Source organism: Pelodiscus sinensis, chromosome 1 (genome assembly GCF_052426305.1).
Source record: "Pelodiscus sinensis isolate ZL-2025 chromosome 1, ASM5242630v1, whole genome shotgun sequence".
Classification (NCBI taxonomy): Eukaryota; Metazoa; Chordata; order Testudines; family Trionychidae; genus Pelodiscus; species Pelodiscus sinensis.
The window spans coordinates 190,925,451-190,947,086 of record NC_143052.1 but is presented as its reverse complement, the minus strand read 5'-3'; the positions used below and the strand labels follow the sequence as shown (position 1 = coordinate 190,947,086).

The 21,636-nt window shown below is 38.4% G+C and overlaps 2 protein-coding genes across 6 annotated transcripts in view; one reads left to right on the top strand and one right to left on the bottom strand.

Annotated features, from left to right (window-relative positions):
- The window catches only part of HLCS (holocarboxylase synthetase), a 203,228-nt gene extending 190,868 nt beyond the window's left edge, over positions 1-12,360 (top strand). For all 5 annotated transcript variants that reach the window (XM_075911737.2, XM_006125992.5, XM_006125991.5 and 2 more), the window contains 3 exons: positions 1,056-1,170; positions 7,358-7,571; positions 8,252-12,360. In XM_075911737.2, the coding sequence (XP_075767852.2) occupies positions 1,056-1,170; positions 7,358-7,571; positions 8,252-8,423 (501 nt within the window). In that variant the 3' untranslated portion in view covers positions 8,424-12,360. The remainder of the gene's footprint in view (positions 1-1,055; positions 1,171-7,357; positions 7,572-8,251) is intronic.
- A 2,792-nt stretch (positions 12,361-15,152) lies between these two features.
- The window catches only part of SIM2 (SIM bHLH transcription factor 2), an 82,949-nt gene continuing 76,465 nt past the window's right edge, over positions 15,153-21,636 (bottom strand). The window contains exon 11 of the mRNA XM_006125990.5: positions 15,153-17,916. Coding sequence (XP_006126052.2) covers positions 17,189-17,916 — 728 coding nt within the window. The 3' untranslated portion in view covers positions 15,153-17,188. The remainder of the gene's footprint in view (positions 17,917-21,636) is intronic.

The following is a 21,636-nucleotide window of genomic DNA, read 5'->3' as shown; positions in this document are numbered from 1 at the left end:
GGTATAGATTGAACATAACTGCATAAAAGGTGAATAGTTTTAGAACTATTTACATAGTTGTGAACTGGAATTTTCTCCTGTCTACTAAATTTCCTTCCTGATCTTCAGAATATCATTGCCTCCCTGTCTGGCTTCTGCAAGGACCTTGGGATATATTTGTTCTGATCATTGTAGGCAGTTCTAGAGATGCTTAGCAAAGTTGATTGTCTTTCTTGAATAGATGATTTGTATCATGAAACAGATTTTTAGGGAGAATAAAGAAATTCAATAAATTTGTAGGCTAATAGATTAAAGGCTAGAAAGGATTATTGTGATCATATGGTCTGCCCTCCTGTAGAATAGAAGCCAAGGCATTTCCCTAAAAATAATTCCTTTTGAACTATTGTTTATTTTTTCTTTTAAAAAATCCAATTGTGATTTAAAAATGGCCATTGATTGAAAATCCTCGTAACTCTTGATAAATTGTTCCAGCTGTTAATTACTGATTGTCTGTTATTTTTAGATTTACAAGGAAGACCTCTGTCAGGTTATTTTAGAGTCCCTATTTTTCATGATGTATAGTTCCTGTAAGCCACTAATATTCACTGGATAGCTTTTTACTAAATAACTAGCCTCACATCTGTGATTACTGCCAGCCTTCATAATATACACCACAAAACTTGGGTTGGATCAAGGCAGCCACATGATGCACATTTCTGTAGAATAAGCCACAAGAAAGGGCAAGAGTTTTTTTTTTTCAAGGTGACAACACCAAATTTCTTCTTGGTATTTGGATTTTTGGCAGTCATGATTTAATGTTACTACCCTTACCAGAGTAATCTCAAATGCGTGCTTAGTCATGACAACTCACATTAAAAATATAGTTCTGTGTCTGATTGATTGCTCTGTAAAGCATTTTGATAATTTAATTTTTTATTAAATGAAGTATATCATGTTCCATGGTAGCAGAGAAAGAGGGCATTTCCAGAAATACTGAGTAATGGCAGAATCTACTGTAGTTTTTATTTAAAAAGCAGCAAACTATGGTTGTATATATAAACATTTATTTTTTTAAGGATATTGACCTACGAGTGAAGTGGCCAAATGATATTTACTACAGTGACCATATGAAGCTTGGTGGGGTTCTGGTAAATTCTACACTTATGGGAAACACATTTCACATACTTATTGGTAAGTGTCCAAATTATTTTCAGACTTGTCAAGCCATTTCTTCTAAAGCTTTTTTATTATTCTTAAAACCCTATACAAGTTCACATTAGAAGAAGAGCACATAAGTAGTATTGGTATGTTATGTAAACTATGATACTCTCAAAAATAAATGTCTTCAGTGATCGATACCATTCCATACCCGGAGGAGTTAAATCTAAGCATCAGGGCTGGTATACAAGATTTTGAAGAATTAAAAATAACAGGTATGGAAAATTTCCTTTGTCAGTGAGTCTCAAAAGTAGGGTAATATAGCGAAAAGTTTACTATATTTTAATGTTTTTTTCCCAACAAGGAAAAGTAACTGAGATGTTAATAATTATGCTTTTTAACCCAGCAGGAAATGAGTATGTACGCTCAGTATTTTCATTCCCCCATTTGTTTTTTCCTAATTGTTTGATAATGATCCTTGGTTGATGATATGTATGTCTCTCCACAAAGAAAATAAAATGAATAGCTAGTTCTAACACATTAAAACTTATTGCAAACTTACCCTAAAACTGTTCTCATTTCAGGAAAAAGCCTCCAACCCAGGGAAGATCTTTTTTTTCCCTGGGATCTCTGGCTATTCCTTAGGGTGTGTCCAGATAGCCAAAGCCCAAGAGCCTGAACACTTTGCATCTTAAATAAACTTCCTTTGGGCCAAGAATTTGTTGCAATATTCCCCACCTTCCATGGTAAATTATTTGGTCAGACCCTACTAGTTGGGGTGGTCACATCTCTTCCTAAGATCAACCATGGCTTAGACTTAAAGAATAAAGGAGGCTATTTACAGGTTATCACCCAGACATTGAGATGTCCAAGCATTCAAAACACCCTTGATGGCTTCCATTTGCACATTTTAAATCCTAAACCATTCCATACCCCATATTTCTAACTTTACATACCAAAAAGAAACATACACCAAAATAAGATATATGGATCCAGCAGAGTGTGACATTAAAATTGATACTGTTACATGAGGTATTTTATCCAAAGCATCTTCAAGTTATACATATTTGTATACATAAGACAATGTCATATAGAATGGGGAGTGGGTGTCCATCACACAGCTATTGCAACTTCTGTTGAATTCATACCTTTAAAAGGTAATTTTCTTTGTTAATGAATTTAAAAGAATAGACGGTGCTTGGAGACATGGTTACAAAGCCTTCTCTATGTCTTTTAGAGCATTTGGTCTTTCCATTTGGTTTTTGTTTGTTTGTTTGTTTTTGTCATTCTAATCCAAGGATAATACCGCTAAAATTAATTAAAAAACATGAATGTCAACCCCATCTTAAAAAGAAATAAAAATAACCTTTTTTATGGAGTTACTTCTCTTGATATCTACTTACATCATGTGTTAGACATGGAACTGGTTTAAAAAAAAAAAGTACCAATTCATATTCAAACTGAAACTTATTCAATCCATTTTCTCGGTCCTCTCTTCTCATTTTCTGGGGAGACTTCATGACAAAAGTAAATCTGGAAAGAAGGTAAGCAGTAGAACCTGTTTTATAAACTAATTGGGGATTGTGGAATTCAATAAATCCAAAAACTTATCAAATTGGAACTCTGGAAATGATAGTAGGTACTGTGCATAAGTTAATTTTATCAGTTGTTCAGTGATAAATGTACATAATGAATGCTGGCAAATGGATATAGTGTACCTGACTGGTCTTGGAGAAAATTGCACCTCTTTGCCACTGAATCTCTCAGAGTATATCTACACTAGCCCCCTAGTTTGAACTAGGGTGGCTAATGTAGGCATTCGAACTTGCAAATGAAGCCCAGGATTTAAATATCCCGGGTTTTATTTGCATGTTCCTGTCCAGTCGCCATTTTTAAATGCCACTAGTCCAGACTAACTGCGCGTGGCTACATGTGGCAGTTAAATGGTAATTCAAACTAAGTCCTTAGTTTGAATTACCTGTTACTTCTCCTGGAATGAGGTGTAACAGGTCATTCAAATTAAGGACTTAGTTTGAATTACCGTTTAACTACCACGTGTAGCCACGGGCAGTTAGTCCGGACTAGTGGCATTTAAAAATGGCAACCGGACGGGAACATGCAAATAAAGCCCGGGATATTTAAATCCCGGGCTTCATTTGCAAGTTCGAATGCCTACATTAGCTTCCCTACTTCGAACTAGTGGGCTAGTGTAGACATACCCTCATTCTTTTCAAACCAGTACAGCCACTTCATGCTTTCAGCCAACATGCTTCAGTGGCCAAAAAAAAAAAAAGTTTGTAAGATCAGTGTTCATAAAATCAGAATTCTGCGTTAGTTTCATTTACTAATCAGACCCATTAAATTGGAAGTTCCTGAGATTTCGGTACCAGTGTCTGTGCTACCAATGGAAGGTTTTTTTCTGGTTTACACCTCTTCCCCATATTTCTCTAAAAAATACGTGAGCTGGTAAATGCATTGAGTGTTTTGGTGACAGCATTTAGAGTACAGAGTAATCTACCCATTCTTAGTTCAGTATCATGGGCAAACTCCCACAACTCAATACAGGCAGTCCCCGACTTACGCGGATCCGACTTATGTCGGATCCGCAGTTACGAACGGGGCTGCCCCGGAGTACACGGACTGCGGGACCTCGCGGTCCCGCCACCCGTGTACTCCGGGCGAGAAAAGCTGCTCCGCGTCTCCCTGGTCTGCAGACCAGGAAGACGTGGAGCAAAGCCGCTGCCCGAGCCCCCTCTGCCCCCCGCGGCTTTGCAAAGCCTTGGGGAAGCCGGCAGCGAGGCAGCCCAGGCGTGCCTGGGCTGCTCCGCTGCCGGCTTCCCCGAGGCTTTGCAAAGCCGCGGGGGGGCTCGGGCAGCGGGGCAACCCAGGCGCGCCTGGGCTGCTCCGCTGCCGGCTTCCCTGAGGCTTTGCAAAGCCGCGGAGGGGCTCGGGCAGCGAGGCAGCCCAGGCCGCCTGGGCTGCTACGCTGCCGGCTTCCCCGAGGCTTTGCAAAGCCGCGGGGAAAGCCGGCAGCGGGACAGCCCAGACACCCTGCGGCTGTCCCGCTGCCGGCGTCCTCAGAGGCTTTGCTCCCCGTCTCCCTGGTCTGCTGGGGTGGGGGGGGGGCGCAGCTAGTACGCCCCCCCCCCAGCAGACTAGGCTTTTCTCTGGACGCCTGTGGCAGAGCAGCTGGGGCGCTACCGGTTGGTCCCGCAGCGCCGCTCTGGGCGCTACTGGACCAACCCAGCAGCACCCCAGCTGCTCTGGTCCTGATTCAGCCGCTGCTGGTCAGTTTCAGAAGCGGCTGAATCAGGACGCCTGGGGCAGAGCAGATGGGGTGCTGGTGGGTTGGTCCAGTAGTGCCGAGGAGTGGCACTACTGGAGCAACCCAGCAGCACCCCATCTGCTCTACCCCAGGCGTCCTGATTTAGCCGCTGCTGAAACTGACCGGCGCTGACTACAGGAAGCCCGAGGCAGAGTTGCTCTGCCTCGGGCTTCCTGGAATCAGCTGCTGATCAGTTTCAGCAGCAGCTGACTTGGGGAGCTTGGGGTTCTTAAGTTGATTCTGTATGTAAGTCAGAACTGGCGGTCAGTTTCAGCAGTGGCTGAATCTGGACGCCAGTTCCAACTTACATACAGATTCCACTTAAGAACAAACCTACAGTCCCTATCTTGTACGTAACCCGGGGACTGCCTGTATACAGAATGTGCTATCTGTTTTCTGCAGACATGTGGCTTCATCATTAGCTAAGTTGAATCATTTAATTCCAATGTGGCAATGGTAATAAATATCAAGAGCGGGGACACACACTCACACTCACACTCTCTTTCTCTCACCCTTCCCCTCCCCCCCAAGGTAGTCAGCTGAATTTAAGTGTCCATCTCAGAACCATGCAAAGCAAAATGCAAATTTGCTCTTTAACTAACTGGCATTACCAGGTTTTCTACTTATGGCAAATCATTCATTTCATATATCCCATGAAGAGATATCTGTGGTTTCAGCCTGTTCACATGTTTGTCAAACTCTGCAAGATAGATTATGATTTCTCTTTTGCTGTCTCAGTTTTCTTGGGGAAAAAATATATGTATATATATATGTTTGAATGCAAATAGCTGTGTTTGAGTTATTACTACTTAGCATACAGGCAGTCCCCGGGTTACGTACAAGATAGGGACTATAGGTTTGTTCTTAAGTTGAATTTGTATGCAAGTCGGAACTGGCTCCAGATTCAGCTGCTGCCACTGAAACTGACCAGGGGCTGACTACAGGAAGCGGGAGGCAGAGTTGCTCTGCCCCCAGCTTCCTGGAATCAGCCTGATCAGTTTCAACAGCTGCTGAATCTGGAGCCTGGGACAGAACAGCTGGGGCGCTGCCCGGTAGGTTCCCACAGGACCAACCCAGCAGCACCCCAGCTGCTCTACCCGAGGCATCCCGCAACAAAAGCCTGGTCTGCTGGGGGGGGGGGGGGGGGGGGGCACTAGCTGCCCCCTCTCCCCCCCCAGCAGACCAGGGAGACCCGAGCAAAGCCGCCCAGGCGGTGGGACCTCCGCTGCCTGGGCGGCTTTGCTCCTGTCCCCCTGGTCTGCTGGGGGTGTCCAGCAAAGCCACTGGACCCCCCCAGCAAACCAGGGACACCCGACAAAGCCGCCCAGGTGGCGGGGGTCCCGCTGCCTGGGCGGCTTTGCTCCTGGGCAAACAAGCAAAGCCACCCAGGTGGTGGCTTTGCTCAGGTGTCCCTTATCTGCTGGGGGGGTCCAGTGATTTTGCTGGACCCCCCCCAGCAGACCAGGGAGACCGGGAGAAGCTTTTCTCGCCCTGGAGGACACGGGTGGCGACCTGCCGCCCGTGAGCTCCGGGGCGAGAAAAGCCCCATTCGTAAGTGCGGATCCGACATAAGTCGGATCCGCGTAAGTCGGGGACTGCCTGTATTATGTTAATTTTTCTTATCTTCTTTAGATGATCCACTTCACTCTACTTCCAATTGTATTGATATATTTTGCCTAGATACTACCGTAGATCAGTGTTTCTGAAAGTGCTCTGCAAAACCACTTTGAGAAACATGCTAACTGGCTGCACCGATTTGTATTAGAGGTACCGTGGCCACGAAGCTTCATAGCTTCCATTGGCTCTGGTTCACCATTTGAAGGCTCTGTGACCGCAGAACCAGTAAATAAACAAACCGGTTCAGCCAGTTAGCATGTTTCTCAAAGTGATTTCATGGATCACTTTGAGAAACACTGCTGTAGATCTCTATTTTGGGTGCATATTCTAGTTGTTTTGTTTTGAGTAACTTAGTTCCTGAAAATCACCTTTATCTCCAGGTAATCCTACGTGAATTAATTCTATAGTTTTTTGGCCTTATGAGTATGATGTTTATAAAATAATGTAACCTACTGCTTCCTACACAATGGGAAAGGAAAATCCACATTATATGTGGGTTGCAGACTATAAATAGTTAATACAAAATTTTCTTAAATCTCTCAAAACTTTTTTGAGAAAGCTGCAAGAAAGCTCCCCAAGAGCCATATAATAAGAATGGCATTTTGCCAGTATCATCCTAGCTGGAGAGATCTCAGTGAGAAACTTGAGGCTTCAAAAGGATACTACACCAAGATAGATTAAACTATCTGGAATCTAACCCTGAAAGTCTGACTCTTCAGGGCTTTTCCCAGAAAGACAGTTGCTGACTTATGAGCTGAGGAAAAAGTCTTATTTTTCAGACACTAAGATCAGTTAACTGTAGTAAATAGAAAAGACTGAGAGTCACATTCTGGGCTGCTACATTCATAGTGTGGTTAATCCTCTGCTTTCAGGGTTTTTTTGGTAGCTGGCTGTCAATCCCACGGTTAAGCGATTTTTCAGTTTATTGGTAATCTAGACACCACAGCTAGCACCTTGCTGGTTCCTACATCTTCATTGTAGTCATAAATTATGAATTTGGCAAGGTGGCATTTTCTTGATGGGACCATATTGGGGCTGTCTGAACTTTCATTTATTGGCAGAAAGGAATTTAAAGGAGAATGTGGACATAAAATGTTAGCTGGACTATAATTAGCATGCATGGATTTGGGAACACAGGAGATTGATGAATGATGGTACAATGCTGAAAACTTTTAGAAAGCTTTGCACCAAATGATTGAAGAAAGTACAAATGCATTTGTTATATGATAAGAAGTAACAAACATTTCCTACTCAAGACTCTTGACTTTTCTTCCTCAGGCTGTGGATTTAATGTGAATAATAGCAGTCCCACCATATGCATCAATGATCTCATCATGGAGTACAATAAGAAAAGTATGACAAAGTTAAGGCCCTTAACAACAGACTATCTGATTGCTAGGAGTGTAACTGTGCTGGAAAGACTGATAGACATGTTTCAAGAGAAAGGACCTAATGGAGTTCTTCCATTATATTATAAATACTGGATACACGCGTAAGTATAGCTGTCTCTTCTATTCTTCTTTTCCTAAACTTGACTTTTAGAGAATTGGGAATAATGTATAGGTGTCTTGCCTTCCATTGTGAATGTTCCAGTATATTGCCTTTTACAGCAGTAGTCATTTACTTGTGTTTTACTTAAGAAAATATTTTGATTATTTATATGGTTATATTAGAGGAGCCTAGATCAAAATTTTAATGTATTGGTATTTATTATACAGTTTCGCTAGGGATCTTGCATGAATTATCCCACAAAATAGAGACAATGTTCAAGGTTTATAGGGAGTTTTTTGGGGTTTTTTTGCCTATGTTGAAGTGCTGTTCTAATTTATCATTTTTTTTGTTGTAAGTGTAATGTGAATTAACCATGCATTCTGCAAAAGGGGTCTATGGAGAAAATAAAGAAGCTCTACTAAAGATCATTATCTCTAAAGATTCAGAGAAATGAAGAATAACACAGTGCTTTCCCTGTACTATTTATCATAGTTTTAGTTTGTTAGTTATCCATGTTGAATTGTTTTAATAATTGATATCAAATCCCCAACTAGCTCTGGTGGATTTCAACCATTGTTTCATTTCAAGAAGGGAAAAGTTCATGTGTAGCTAATATAATTGGTTATATTTGTGATGTGTTAAAGTGTATTTTTAAGTAATAACCAATGCTTTTTTTTTAAGTGGTAAGCAAGTCCATCTCTGGAGTGAAGAGGGCCCAGTAGCATGGATAGTTGGAATAGATGATTGTGGATTCCTTCAAGTTCATGAAGAAGGCAAAGGTGTAGAGTCTGTGCACCCAGATGGTAACTCATTTGACATGCTGAAAAATCTTATCATTTCAAAGCAGCAATAGACATTGCAGTTGGTGAAAAGGCTGCCCTAAGAAGACTGTTCAGTATTTGGGGCTTAGCAGGTGAACTTGGCTATAAACAGTATATCAAACATGAATAATTTGGAGGTGAAGTATAGAAGCCACAAATAGCATCTGTTGTTTCATTTCTGCTCCTTTTTTTCTAGTGGCCCTAATGACCAGTTTGTATTTTCTATGCATTTTTCATGTTGCATATTTTAAAGTATAGCGATGAAAGATAGCTTCTGATTAGGAGAAATAGTTTTTTTTACCAATCTCTGGTTACTTCTTTATTAACATGGATAGTTAAGTTGAAAGTTGCTACACAAATAAGTGTTATCCCATTACTGAAAACCTATAGTCTTTTGCGATAGCTATTTTTTTAAATCACTCATTCTTTATTCTTTCCTCATTCTGTAACTGGATCTCTGGTCTGTAAGTCCTTTGCACCTTTCTTGTGGGTCTTATGCTTGGATGTCCCCCCCCTCCCAGCAGTGCCTGTGAACTGGGTTCATTAATAACCCCCAAGATACAGCTATTTTCTGCTTTTCTTAGCCTATTAACTAGCTCTTATTCTTAGTAAATCACCCCATGCCTCCTTGTACCATGGTTTTTCTTTCAAGAGCTCTTATCCCGCCTCAAAAATTGCCCAATTATTGAATCACTTATTGTCATTGCCTATGCTATAATTGGCCATCATATCCTCGGTGCAAGGCTGGATAGCAGTGTTGACTGTACTTCACTCAATCCCTGAGAGCTGAACTCCATCTAAATGATGAAATAAGAGAAGGGACCTTGCTTTATGGTCTCCTCTGCTAGCAACTACTCCAGTAAAAAAGGCATAGTGAGGGGACCTCTGTTTCATTCTATTTGAAATCTCTTTATTGTACTTTCATACTGTGTCCCAAAGCAAGCCGCCTCTTGTGGTTTAATAATTGAACCCAAAGGATTTAAGGCTTTTTGACTTGAAAGTGCCCTGCTGTCCAAACTACAACTTATACCTAACAGCTTTACTGATTGAGTCAGATCCCATCAGTATGTGGTGAGGATGTAGATGAGAAGCTGAACTTGAGCTCCCAACTGCATTGATAGGTTTTCAAGATCTTCTGGTCCAGTCATATTTTCATTTACAGCTTGGTCACCCGAACATTGACCTCAAGCCAATCCCCTGAATTAGTGACCTAGCCAGGGGTTAGCTATGTCTTCTAATGTGGACTGCCATTTGGTTATTACTACACCCTTATCCTACGAAGCTTGGCTAAACCTAGTGGGTTCTCACAAATACACTCCTGTCGTTTAGCAAGAAATGGAATTTATGGGTTAAAGTTCATTTCATAAATAACCAGAAAATGTAAGGAGATCTGTTCAATTACAAATCCAAGACATCTTAGAGGAGAGTTGACCTGTAATGGTAGATTAGAGTCAATCCTTCCTTACTAGGATTTGGATACATTGTCAGTAAATGGCTGGCAATTAAGTTTTCTGTGTATTTACAGTAAGTATTTTGACCTCCATGTTATAGCTTCTCTCTTTCTGCCTTTCAAAACAGTTCCTTACATCAAACAGCATTGTACCCCCAAAAAAGGGAGAAGTAACACAATCAAGACTAAATATTGAGTGATGTATTTTTAATAATTAATATACTGTATATGAACAGTAATACCCAACTTCCCTCATAACATTTTGGTTAGAAAGAAAAAAGCTTAGTTTTAATACTGCTTTGGGCTAGGAACTTTTGACTACTGACTTACAGATGTGTATTGTTTTTTTTAATACTCAAATTTAATTTTGAACTTCCTAATCTTAAATACTGAGGAACTTTTGTGATGTATTTACAGCTTCCCTTTTTATCCTAATAGTTTTTTGCCTCCTTGTCTCTTCTTTTCTATCTTTTCTTCATACAATTTATGAACGATACATGTTGCTATTTGTTAACAGCAGAAGGCAGAATTTTGACACTGCTTTTTACTACTTGCCAGCATTTCCCGCTATAAGTAGTGAAAAGTAAATTCAGCAATGCTCTTGGCTCTTCTTGGTCTGGTTTATTTCATTGTGAAAACCTCCCCTTAATACAGAGCAGTACATTCCCAGTCTGATTCTTGTATTGCTGAATTAATTCTAGAAAACAGAAGTTTGTGCTACAGTCCTTAATATAAAATCTGACTGTTACTATCAGGGTATAGTCAGGCAGCCTTTTTGTAAAAACACGCTTAGGGGCATAGCCTACTTTTCCCCCCTCCCCCTTTCAGCAAGAAGGATAGTGCAGAAATCCTCAACTAACCTGGCCCCAACTACTTTCTGCCCAAACTGTCCATACTTGTAAACTTTCCCTTTCTCTCCATCTGCTGAAAGTGAGTTGTTAGAAGGACAACACCCTTTTCTTTCCAGCTAGCTGGACAAAGACTGAGGGGAAAATGCACTATTCCTTATGGGCAGAGCTGAGTTGCTTTACAATTCCTTTTAGCTGAAATGTCTCAGAACCTGTAGAGCAGGCAGATGTATGACTTTAAGTATATAATGAAGGACCAACAGTCTTTCATAGCTGCTATTATTGCTTTTTTGGAATTCTGTAGGGGATACTTAATGAAAAATATGTTTTGTTTATGTTTTAAGCTGTGATGCTGTTCTGGACATGTCTGCACTGGAAAATTATTTAATTTCCTTTTTGTAAATGAAAACTAATGACTTGTGGACATGTCAGAGTACAAATAGATCGTGTGGGATTACTATTTTTCCTTTATGCTTTGTAATGGCTTGTTCTTGTGTATATAAGGCTACCAGTTGTCTTGAGAGGAGAAAAACAGACTTGAGTTCGATGGAATATTTCTCATAAACCTGACTTTTTGCTTCAGATATACCAAAGAATTTTACAAAGAAAATTCCTGTTTTATACAGAACAGCTGAATAAGGTCATTCTAACTAGCAGTTGTTCTTGTCAAGAAAGCCTTTTTTATATACTACTCTCATCTGAAGGTTAATAGGGAAAACAGCCAGTAATCTCATCGGTTTTGTGCTAAACATGGCAAAAAGTCTCAGAATATTTGTGTAGCCACTACTTGTTTATTAAAAAAATCCCTTGTACAAAATAGATAAAAGGATAGATACGTATGGGCAAAGTAGAATTACATCCCAACATCCATAAGTATCGCACTGAAATTGTGCTATGCTATTAAAATGTTCAGATTAGTAAGACACCTATTTCATTTTTAGTCTGTCAAGCTATTTTCTTGATGAAGTCCTTTCAAAAATATATCATTATGGGACCTATATTTCTTAATTTGAGGGTTTTTCCCTGGCCTCACTTGTAAAACTCCTCAGATGTAAAAATACCTATGGAGATTGTTTATTGATAGCACTACTACTTCTGAGCAAGTGTGGGCGTGTCTAAAAGTGTCTTTCTATTCAGACAGAACTGAAATCATTTCCAGTGTTTTTAAAATTATATCGTGCACTTAAATTTAAGAACTTAAGATCAAAGCACATCTCACTCTTGTTATAATGATGTATAAGAGTTTAGTTCATTTTTAAATATATATTCTGCAAGAATAATATACCTCAAGGGCTATTAGCTAGAAATTGTATTGAAAAATGTTTAAATCTTTATGCTCCAGCTCAACTATTGCAGATAAGAAAATGTTTTGCTTTTGGTGGGTTTCTGGCAGACGGTGGGAGGCATTTAAAGATTATTTTGCTCTCTTTGATTCAGCCATAGAATCTTAGAAATTTTAAAAATTCCAGTTCTGAAACTAATTGGGGAACTGACACACATAGTTATGTACAAACTACAGTTCGGAAATATTTGGCATGGAAAGTAGTAGTTACATGGTTGAACTGAAGCTTGAGGTAATATCTCTTTTAGGGTGTGTCTAGACTACATCCTTCTTTCGACAGAGGGATCTAATTAGGCACTTCAAAATTACAAATGAAGCCAGGATTTGAATTTCCCATGCTTCATTTGCATAATTGCGTAATGGTGCTCTTTCAAAAAAGTGCTATTTCAAAATTGAAACCGTAGTGTAGACGCAGTTCTTTCGAAAATGAGGCGCTTTTTCGAAAGATCCTGTAAACCTCATTTTTTAGATTTACAGGCTCTTTCAAAAAGGTTTCTTTTTTTTGAGAGAACTGCACCTAGACAGCGGTTTCAATTTTGAAATAGTACTTTTTTGAAAGAGCGCCATGATGCGATTATGTGAATGAAGTGCGGGAAATTCAAATCCCAGCTTCATTTGCAATTTCGAAGTGCCTAATTTCCATCCCTCTGTTGAAAGAAGGATGTAGTCTAGACACACCCTTAGTGGGGTAAGATGCCATCATTAGAACCTATTAAAACTAACTGATTTCCTGATGAGCTATATTTATAGAGCACACATGCATTTGTCAGCGGTATTTATGCTACTGTATGCATAACACTGGCCAGGTATGTTAGTAATTAAACTGTGGTGAAGCTGCATTTTCACCATTAAAGTTTGGGAACAAACACGGAAGAATTATAACAATTAACACCGTATTGCCCCACAAATAGTTTAGGAAAAGTATTTTCAATCAAATACTATAAATTGTGATGTATTTTAAAATACTCACTTGGTAGTTTTTTTGCAGCAGATAAGATTATTTTCAGACCTTGAAGTTAAGGCTGTTTCTATAAAACTACTATGCATAGTTGGAAGACAATATATTAAATCCTTGTATTTTATATTTTGAAAGAAAAATCTAAGTTAATGCTGTCAAATCTGTGTTTACAATTAAAAAATCTAAATGTTCAAAAAAAATGGCTATGTGTCTTCTACACTTTATGCTTGTATTTTTAAAAAGTCAAACCCAGTACTCTTGGCTAGAGTATTTATGAACACTTTTATGTAATAAATAAGCAAAAGATGCTTTATTTTTAAGAATTACATGCATAATTTTGATCATTAATAGTGTGTGTGTATTTTTTGTTTACTTTTCACATGTATTTGCCAAATGCTTCATTTCTGCATCATATTACAAAAAATAATGATTTGGGGGAAAGTGGACCCAAACACACGTGTTCTGAGAATAACTGAGATGGATTGAAAAAATACATTTACTGGATGGAACATTTTGTGAATTTCAGAAAAGTACTACTATTCCAGCAGATATCCCATTCTTTCATAAAAATAGCATCTGCTTTGTGTGAGCTTTATTTTCTCACTTTTAAGTTGTGCATATCACTGTTTTTTGAATGAGTAAATCCACTGAGTAACTCTTTAGAAACTTCAGGGCTGTATTCAATAGAAAAGTGCATTACTGCACTTAGTGTTGTGATATTTCTGCTAATAGCATACAAACTTTGAGACACCAATAAATGATTGTTTCCAATTTCTTTCTTCATTAAAGCACTATATTTCTCTTTACGTACTTTCCTTGCCATGCCAAGAATCCCCCTAAGAAGTAAAAAAATCTGTTGAGTAGCACAATGAAGTATTTCTGGCTCAAATGAATAAGGTAGAGAGAAGGGAAATGAAATTTTTTCCCCTAGCATATTCTGATTTACACTCCACCTACGTGGAATATTTTCCTAATATTAAAAAAATTGCCCTCAATTCTTGCACCGTATACCGTGCTGAGAATGCACAGTGAACATCTGTCCTTTAACTGTCAAAGTATATATCTAAACTCCTACTTTATAGAATTCTTCATTCATGTTCCAGATGTGAATATGCAATCAGTGTTTCTATTTTGGGGTGTCCTGGGGAAATGTTGCACATTTGGTTTTTTAGTTACAAATATATGTTCTGAAACTTAATCCACATTATCATATGTAAATGCATAATTGATTCTCTATTTTCTAACTATAACCCTCTATGTATCAGAACCTCATATATTGTAAAACATCTGCAGAATGATGAAACACCTCTATAATGCATATTCATTGAATACAGGCACAAAATATAAATAACAAAGTAGATGCTGGAAAATGCTTTGTGGTATTGTACTTTTTAAAAAAACCTAAAGCTAAATTTGTACCTTTCTGAAATCATGTTTTCATAATGAAGACCTATGCAGGAGAACAGAGAAATACTGATTTTTGTGTGCAGCACACCTTACTAATGATATATGTAACAAAATGCAGTATGAGAGTGTTGCTCACCAGGTTTCCTTTTAACAATGCAGACAATGTTAGTTTGCTCATTGACAGACATTTTTAATATTAAAATATTAACACACAAGTTTTGGCATCATGACTCTTTCAGGAATTAAACTGGGTACATCTATTAGTAATACCAGTTTGGAAGGTCAATTAAACAATGAAAACAAAACACTTCTATCTAATCATATCAATACCCTTAATCGGAATCACTTGTAAAATTCCTTTTAGACCTGACTCCCTCCCCCCTTCTATCTTTAGAGAAGCACAGAGTGCACTTACATTTTTGTAAAGGCATCAAAATTCTAGTAACTACTAGTAAATACTTTTGTTGAGCATTATAATGAAAGTATGCAAGGGCAAAGGAAAAAAGTACTTTATGCAATTTAAAAACTAAGTTAACTGTGACCTTGCAAGTTGAATGCATCAGATGACTTGCAAAATAAGGCTTTCTTGATGCTATTGATCTTTTCATAGTAAGGCAGTAAAAATATAGAAAATTGTTTTTAACACACATCTTTAAAGCATTTCTGCTTACTGTGTTTAAACATTTACTATTTTAAGTATTCATAAAAACCTAGGAAGGTGAATGAATTTTGTTGCTGTGTATGAAATACAGAAAATTCTTTATTGATTAAAAATGTTTATATTTTATAACAACTTTTAACATATTTGTCTTTAATAAGGTATAATTCATGAGCATGTATTTTTCCATATTGCACAAGACATGAGTACTTTCTTTAGCGATACTCCTACAGAGCATGAGACATTTCTATTTAGCTGTGGCAGATAAAAGCTTTTATAATGTAATCTAGCCTTCAAGTGAACTAAAAAATGAAGCTAAATATTGCAGATTCAAGTCTACAGTGCAATCGTCCTATTTAAAAAAAAATCTGGCTCCATTGTTTCCATTTGTTAATGTTTACATTTTAGGGAATCGTTCGTCATTTTCTCAAGAGCATAAAGAATTTGGGGAGGTGATGGAGAAGGCTTTGTATGCTGATCATGTCTACTCTGCAGAACATACATGCAGTAGAAGAACTTTAGAGAGTGTTCATAACTCTGAAATGTTTGCAACTGAACAAAACATGGTTCTCTCGAAAGTTTTCAACTGAACATTAACAGCTTTGAAACTTTATTATACAGAAGGCAAAGTGCTGCTTTGCTTTGCTTTTTTAGTAGTTTACATTTAACCTAGTCGTGTGCTATATTCAGGTAAGGGGGCATCTCTGCTGTTGCCTGATTGTGTACTTCCAGTTCCAAATGAGGGGTATGGTTAACTGGTTAGTTTGCAACTCTGGTGTTTGTAACTCTATTGTAAAAACCTATGTCTCTTTATTTCCAAATTTGTACATCATAGGAACAGGTAAAAATTAAAAATTGGTACTTTATTGAAAATACTAAACATAACCAAGCAGCTGGGGATTTTCTGCTAATTTTAAATGTTTTTCCTCGATGTCATTGACTACACCTAACAACGAGAGCTGTGCCAAATGGTCAGCTCTAAACACAAATGTACTCCAACAGCTTTTTGTAACTTGCAGATGTTTCGTATGTCCAAACTGTCCATCAAAGTTTTTTGTGGTATGAGGGGATCTGTTAAACCCGAATCTTTACTTAGGGTCGATAAGAAGAATTCACTTTGAGAGAGACCAGCTTGTTAAAACCTGAACGTTTTCATGACTTTAGAAATTGTGGACACGATTTGAACCAAGCTTGTAAAGGTTTCACTGAACTCTCTTTATTATTTCCTTCACTTATCTATAATAAAAAATTTCTAGTGTTCCTATCACGATGGTCTCTTAATTTGTTTGAAAAAGTTCACATTCTCCTCCCACTGGTACACACTTCAAAAAGTTATTTTTTATCATAGCTTTGTTGTTGTTGTTGAGAGTAATTTTCAGTCCTTGCTGTATGACTTTGTTGTGCCAGTCTTGCTATGACAAAATCAATTAATATATACCTTGTGTCTTTGAGTTTGACATTTTATCATCCCTCTGAAATACACCATGATTGCAACAAGCTATGAATTCCTGACTCCATGTTAAAATATATCAAAAAGCTAGAATGATCAAACTTTGTTTTAGACTATTAAAATAATAAGCATTCCAAGACACAGTGATTTGTCACTAGCTCATGCAGTTATTTCATGGATACTTAGGATTAATTACCATGTTTTATACACAGTTCATTTGTCTGATCATTTACAATACAGATGCAAAATTGCTATAATATTTCACAGTGTCTGTCATAACATTTAAACAAAATTTTATGGTTTATATTAATGGTAAAAATCTTGAATATACTTAGAGTCCTGTTTTTAAAAAAAAGAAAAAATAGTTGTCTCTGTATAATTCTAGGCATATAACACCCTTTAATTGTATTACATGTTGTAAAATAACAAAAATATGATCTTTATATGGCTTCTTACTAGCAGACTCTACACCAGAAGTTAATCTGTAACAATGAAGCACTGAAGCTAGATGTGTATTTTTTTGACCTTTAAGGTACTATTACACATGACTTGCCAAGAACACACACAAGTTTCTCTCACTGACCTTCTGCCATGCTCAGTAAATGTAGCCATGTTTTCTCATGCTTTTTAGAAATCATTACAGTTCGGATTTGTTTTTAATTAAGATATATGTTTCTATTATTGTCACCTCCCATTGGCTATTATTACAGACGTTCCAATATAATGGGGTAGTGCAGTCTCCTTATGGGTTTCTGGAGAAGAGGCTGATGATGGACTTTGGTTTTTATAAATAAATGTATTTACCTCTTCAGAAGTGTATCCATAATTTTCTGCTACATGTCCTGTTGCTGTACACGATGAAGTTTGAAATGTACCATGTTTGGCTAAAACATGGTGATAGTTGAGAAATACAAATGGGACTTGTCCAGTAGTTCTGGTATCCATCATGTGTTCGTTTTCAGAATCATGATCAAGCTTTACTGTCATTCTGTCACTGTTGTCTAGTTCATCCAGATTTGTAGCGTGATGGCTAATATGCCCATATCTTGGTTCTTTCATACATATTCTCCGTGTTTGTTCATATACTGTTGGCACTGGCAGGAGATGACTTAATTGTCCAATAGCTTTAGCCTGGAAACATTCTGATTTTGGTAACAAAGAATTAGCTATGGAGTTTGAAAAAGTCTTTTCATTGATAAACACTTTTTCTTGTAGGTCTCTGCTGAAAGCTAATTTGTTTTCTTCTTTAATGAGATGATGAGATGAATGTAATCGGCTTTCCATTTTGCTGGGTTTCGTGATACTGGAGTTGTAAATCTCTTCTTTGTATCTGGTGTTTGTCATGGATGTTGCAGAGCTTGTAAAGCTGTCACATGTAGCATCTTGGCTGTATCTTCTGTTAGGTATGGGCACTTTTAGGGAAAATAAAGAATATTAATTGCTGATGAATGGAGCTCATGTACTATGAGTTGTGTTAGAGACAATCACTTTTTAAAATTTAATATTAATACCAGCGAAGTTTGAATTTTATCCAAAACTGGATGACTTTAGTAGCTTTGACTCAGACCCTTTGACTGTGCTGAAAAAAGAGTGTGTAAGGCAGCTGATAGTTTAGTTGCTCCACATTTCTACTTTTCAACTAGGCAAATGTTTTGATTGCATTGTTAAATGAACTTCTCATTGTCTAAAAGACTGTAAATTGGTGTTTTTTTAAAAAATGATTAAATCAGGAAATTTAACAAGGACTTAAACATTTAAAAAGGAATATTAGTGTGACTCTTAACAAATCAAGTGTATCAAAATTTTATACTGCTGAAACTTCTTTGTGAAGGTTTCAAAAATCTATCCCCAAAATACGTTACATTTGTATTATGTATGCAATTGAGAGTCAAACAGGACTTGACTCTTGTTGCCAATTTGGGAGGAAATAGTAGTTGGACTCTTAGGCTACATCTAGACTGCAAGCCTCTTTCGAAAAAGAACATCTAGATAACAGAGCACTTTCAAAAAAGGCGTTAATCCTCATAAAACGAGGTTTTCTGCGGTCGAAAAAGCTGCTGCATTCTTTCGATTTACTTTTGAAAGAACGTGGCAGCAGTCTAGATGCAGGGGAAGTTTTTTCGGAAAAAGGCCACATTTTTTCGAAAAAACCCTGTAGTCTAGATACACCCTTACAGAAGCCATCAACAAAGGGATCTAGACTTATGTCCTTTATTGGTTTTTTTAATTGTTTCTTTGAAACAAAATCTAGCATTAGACATTAAAAATATCTGTAGCAGAGAAGCTGAAATGCCAATTTACTATAAGAATATTATACTTTTTGCTTTTAAGAGAGATTCTGATAGGTCAAAAACAGTCCAAAAACTTAATGTTTGAAGGTCAGAATATTAAATCATGGATGAGCCTAAGGTGCAAAGTCAGATTTGGATCCCGGGTATCCCAGAATATCTTCAGATATATTTGAATGTGGTATTTTGGTTTCATCCATCTATCTCTCTGAAACACAAAAATGTCTGCTAGATCTTTTCTCAATAAGCTCTATTCTGTCCAGGGTTTAAGGATTCATTAGTCAGTAACTGGTTGCATTGTTTTCTTTTTGTCTCACACTGCATTTCTGTTTCATGCCATTTTGCCTACAATAATGAGAGAAGCTACCTACCTATTTTAGTTCTATCCTCTCTGACTGAAGTTAAGCAATATTCAGCCAGAATATAAAATGCTGTTTCTAGTTAGTAACAATCTGAGCTTTCTATTCTGCACCACCATGATTGCTTGTGTAGCACATCTGCTGAAGATGCATTAATGGCAATGGGCGAGTGTTTTCCTGTCAGCATAAAACTCAGCCTTCACAAGAGGCGGAAGCTATGTCATTGAGAGAGCATCTCCCACCAACACAGTGCTGGTATGGACAGTGCTTAATTTGATGTAAGGCTCCTAAGTGACTTCTGAAAAACAGACCTTGGCTCTTTCAAAAATTTCACCCAACATCTTATAAGGTATGGCAACATTACAGTTAGGATGTGCTTACCAGTGCAGGCAGAAGCACTAGGTTTTCTTTTGATCTAGCATATTAAAAATAGCAGTCTAGCTGGGGGAAGCCACTCATGTATGTAATGGTTAATTTACTAGTCGAGTAGTTGATGGAATTTTGATCAACTACTCGGCTAGTCGATAGGCACTTCCACATTCCTCCTTTGAAAGGTACAAGAGCCCCCATTGGGAAGTCCTACTGACTCTGGGCTGCACGCTACGTGGCAGCTTTGAAATGCACAAGAGTCGGCAGCGCTGCATGGAGCCCGGGGTCAGTGGAGGATTCAGCGGGACTCTTCCACTTAACCTGGGCTCCATGCTGCACTGCAGATTTGAAATGCCACGCAAAGCCCGGGGTCAGCTGGGGTTTCGGGCTTCGCGTGGCACTTTAGCAGAACCCGGGATTAGCTGGGGACTCCCCAGTTGACCACGGGTTCCACGTGGCATTTCTCCAGAACCTGGGGTCCTCAGCTAACCCTGGGCTCCAGGCGTGGCAGCGCTGCACAGCTGATCCTGAGCTCAGCTGTGTGGCGCTGCTGCTTTGAAGTATCTGACAGAGGCAGCAAGGGGGGAAAGGGAGAGAAGGGATATCAGATAGTCGACTTGTCCTAACATCCCTGGTATGTAACGTAGAGGTATGAGTGGGTTTGTACCCAAGTTGCTGCCTCCGTTACCTCAAGCTACAGTGCTATTTTTAGCATGCTAGCTCAAACAGAACAAGCTTATATCTGTCAACCTATGCTGGAAATCACACTGCCAGCCATGGTGTAGGTATCCTTACTTAGGGTTCACCCTTCAGTAATTGCTGACATCCATACACCTAAAATAGTCACAGTACTGCTACAGACACTAGTGAAGCCAACTACACACCATTTCCATGGATTTCAGATGCAGTACCTGACTAATAGAAAAATTTGGTCCAGCATGCTGGACTTAATTTTTCCTTTTACTTATCAAAAATTATCTCGCAAATACTTCTTTTTGGAAATTTCATACAAAACAGTATATAAACTCTAACAGACAAAATGACTCCTTTCCCAAGCAAAAGCAGTGCAATTCTTGTAATAACATAAGACATTTACTGCTCATTTCCTAGGGCTGAACTGTGTGGAGTAGAAGCTGTTTTTACAATGGCGAAGAATCAATTCTGGACTCTTTTCCTGTCAACTCTCTCTACCCCCTCAATTTTATTCTGGAAATAAATACACCTTTTCACACTAGTTAAGAAACTGTACTCTTGTCACCTTATGCAAATTCACAACATTCATGAGAGGAGTTTGGAACAACCTTAATGTCCACTTTGCTCAGAAAATGTATTTACATTGAACAAGGCAATACGGAACTCTTTCCTTGTTGTTTTTTTTCACCCAAAATGCAAAGGTAGACTTGTATTTGCAAATTGGATACAAAGTCTCAGGAACCAAGATACACAAAGTCTTCAAGACTCATTCACTAAAGAACATGGCAATATCATGGCCACAGACTGCTTTGGCCTTCATGGCAGAGATGAGTAAGGCCACAGATATTACTTGAAAGCCAGTTTAGTCAGTCACATTAAAATCAATCGTCCTGCATCTTCAGGCATCACTTTTCAGAACAGGGTGCCCAGGTGAATGAATCCTGGGCTCACTAAAAGCTTTTGATCCAATCTGTTGTCTCATGGTTTCCCACCAGTCAAGACATTGCACAGAAGAATGGTAAACTTCCTTTCTTCTGGAAATATCTCTGCTATTCAGTCTTAACTAGTGGTTTCCAGTTTATCTATGTTACTTGCAGGCTCCCATTACCACTGTTTTTCTTTTCTGCAGAGTGATGTATGCAGTTAACCACTGAGTAAAGAAATATTTAAAACCTATTTCACACAAGGAGAGGACTGATTTTTTTTCACCCTCTTATTTTATTTTTTCATATACCATTTCCTAAAGCCTTAAGAGTACACTTCTGTAGGTTGCTCGGTGGAAGAGGCCAACATCCTGAGTTGAGTTGCCCCCATCTTTGTGGTCAGGTGGAACAACTCCCATCAGTGAAGTCATTGCCCGAAGAAAATTAGTAAACAAGACAATTTCCCATTAATTTCAATCCTAAAAACACTTACTAATTAC